We start from the raw sequence: 3,261 nt of genomic DNA on the forward strand, positions 1-3,261 counted from the left end.
AACTGTGTAGTTATTAGACAGCAAGGTATGTCGTGCAGATAAGAGGGCTGGGTACACAAAAGAAAGAGGCTCCATATGGCACAAAGGGGAGCTGACGTCTCGGCATCAGTTACCAACCACATAAGACTGATTGATTGTTCATAATGTGAAGCCCTGAAATGTCCAGTCTGCTTCTGCATCTTTGCAGACATGAAAACTGGTCGTTGCTCACATAAACAATCCTGTGGATTTCAACATCTGACCAGTGAACAATGAAGATTTAGTGTCACATAGCTACGCATGCCATGAAGCTTTTGTATTATGCAGAAGGAAACACGAGGGCAAGAAAGCATCTGGAAGCCCTGAGGTATGTTTGCAGTTGAACAAAAATGAAAATTTGGTCATGTGAAATGAGAGAAAAGCTAAATTCTCATTCCTGTACTGTGTCTAAGGCACAGCTAAACATATCCCCAAATGGGTTTGTACGATGTTAATGGAGAATACACGTACACATGTGCCAGCCCATTCTGGGATCTGGTTGAGTCCCACTGGTTAATTAAGATATGTATATTATCTGTATGGGAACCTGATGAGGAAAGTGAAATGTTGCAGGATATAGTTTTGGATGACAGACACTGAGTTGTCCCTCTCTAATACTGACCAAATACCTCGATATGTATGACAAATTGCCTTATAGCAACACTGAAGCTGTCTTGCAAACAGACTTAAGATGCATGAGAAACCTGGCAATTATACAAGTGTTTTCTTCCTTCCTGCTCCGTGCTGGTGGGGCAGGGCAGGGCTTACAGACTGCTCTCTTATTTAAAGTCAGGAATGATTTAATCTATTTCATCTAACAGGCCTATATGCTTATCATGATGCTCAAAGAATGGCTTTTAAACAAAACCAGCTAAAATATCTTTGTACGAGGCTTTCGATACACAGTTTAGAATATCTATATATGATCTTAAAGATTACAGAAGAGCCACAGGAATCCATGTAATTTATACCTCAGTTGGCAAAAAACGTTTATTACAAACTTCAGATCTCTTGAAAACAGATTTCCAGGCAAAGCATCCACTCAAAGCAACAGAGCCTTATTAAAGCTTATCTTTTTCTTTAGTTGAGCATGGACAAAAGTCAAACTTTTCCTGTGATATCTGATGACCATTGGCAAACCATTAGGTTTTGGGGGTTTTTTTTTGATATTTCTTAACTGTTCTAAATCTGATACACAGAGAGATAGCTCATCCTTCTCTAGATGAGCTAGGCTTGGGACAATGCCCAAGGAGTGACCCATCAGAGGGGAAAATTAGAAGAATCTTCCAGAGCCTGGGACTGAACCTGAGGTTTCAAATTTTTGCCAACTAGAGCTGCTGTGAGCAAACATCTGAAACTTGTTGGCAAAATGAACCTAGAATTTACTTGGGCAGTAGACAAGATTAGAAATTCATAATTAGTATCCACCCACAAAGAGTGAGGGGCAGGATTAGTACCATGTACAAACTATGGTACAAAAGCAGGGAGAGACTGCTGCCTACTGCAGGACTGGATTTTACCACCAGACCAAGCACCCTCCGTATCTGCCACTTTGCCTCTGTCTACACCTTCTGCAGCAACTAATATTGCAGCAGCTTCATTCACTATGAAATCTGGCTGCTTCTAATTTCTGAGGGCTTAACTTTTGGCCTCAAGAGATGTTATTTTGCTTTTGCTTGGTAACAATGCTTTCCTGAATTGTGCTGAAATTGTTTGTGCTGTATAGTCCTGCTGGTGCAGAGCAAGGCCTCTGCATTGTGTGACAAACCATCCAGGCCAGAACTGCCAGGAAGAGGGTGCACAACAAAACGACCCAGGAAACACTGGACATCTGTGTAGTCTCCTGCTGTGGTGAGATCAGAGGGTCTGTGTGCTTGCTAGAGTGCTCTCAGAACCATGGAGAAAAAGATCTAAGCACTCTGATCCGTGAACAGTGCAGATAAAACCCGTGTCATAGAATTGGGGCCACCTCACCTGTGAATGAGTATCCAGGCAAAGATTTAATATAATTTATATGATAAACATTGACTTCATATCTTTAGCTGATTCGTCTGATCCTTCCTGTGGAGTAATCAAATCCTCCAAGTAATCAAATTCTATGCTCATTATAATAACAGCTTGCTCTGGAAGAACAGCTGTTAGGCATTTATTTTCTCCCAAAACAGCCAACCTGTAGCAGTTGCACAGGCAAATGCAGTGAGGTTTTGCAATTTGGCCCTTGTATCTGAGAAGAGAGCAAGGACCTACGTGTACTCCGGTAAACTTTAGGGAAGTGGCAAAACGTATGATCGTTTTAAACTGCACATTTTGGATCCCCTTGTGGGTGGGAGAAGGCATGTTCCCTCCATATTAAAAAAAAAATCAGCTATGATGTACACGTTTACACAAGCGAACCTCACACAACAACATACTCCTCCCGAAGTAGCTGAGATCACGGCTTTCAGCTATTTAACACTTACTTACTTGGTGGCAAGAAGTGGAAAGCGTACGGCAGGGCTGTTCTTCAAAGCCTAAATACAGCCACAGAGGCTGTGAAGTTACCTAAATACTTAGCAATCACACCGCAGAACCGCTGCGCGTTTGAACGCCGCCGGAACAAGGCGGCCGTGGCAGCAGCGGTGTGAACAGCTGCGGTGACGGAGCGTTTCGTACTTTATCATTTCCTCGTTAATGTGATTTAGGGCGAGGGGGTCGTGGCCGGGCAGAGGCCGGGCTAATGAATCCAGCGGGGAAGCGGAGACAGGCGGGGAATAGGAAATGGGAAGCGCGGGTCGAGCACCAGAATGAGGTTTTTCTAACACTTCGTTTTAAGGGGAAGGTATCTAACAGTGAAATAAACACGGCGGCCTCCGCAGAGGGCATCGTCTCCAGGTCGGGAGGCGGCTGGGTCAGCAGGCGCTCACAGGCAGCGGCGATGTCGGCCGGTCGCGATAGATCCGCGGGCAGGGCAGGAGTCTGCGGGGCTCTGCCCACAGCGGGCAGGCCGGCGCCTTCCTACGGCAACGAAGCGATACCGGGAGAACCCCGGGGCGGCGGGGAACAACCGAGGGGTGGGTACAGGCAGTACGGGTGTGAGAGCAGCCACGGCCGGTCCCGAGCCCCTCGCTCCCGCAACGCGGGCGACCGGAGTGTAACTGTGGGGACTTCCGCCGCCGGCAGCCTCCTGCCCGCCCTCCCGCGCGTCAAGCGCCGGGCGTCACGCAGACGTTGTAATGTACCAAAACAGCGCGCACGCCCCCGCCG

The 3,261-nt window shown here is 46.8% G+C and overlaps 1 protein-coding gene across 1 annotated transcript in view; it reads left to right on the plus strand.

Annotated features, from left to right (window-relative positions):
- Window positions 1–2,734: 2,734 nt before the first annotated feature.
- The window catches only part of SLC10A7 (solute carrier family 10 member 7), a 158,348-nt gene continuing 157,821 nt past the window's right edge, over window positions 2,735–3,261 (plus strand). The window contains exon 1 of the mRNA XM_026867003.1: window positions 2,735–3,232. Within this exon, the coding sequence (XP_026722804.1) occupies window positions 2,735–3,232 (498 nt within the window). The remainder of the gene's footprint in view (window positions 3,233–3,261) is intronic.

This window comes from Athene cunicularia, unplaced genomic scaffold (assembly GCF_003259725.1).
Source record: "Athene cunicularia isolate RWA unplaced genomic scaffold, athCun1 SCF_1, whole genome shotgun sequence".
Taxonomy (NCBI): Eukaryota; Metazoa; Chordata; class Aves; order Strigiformes; family Strigidae; genus Athene; species Athene cunicularia.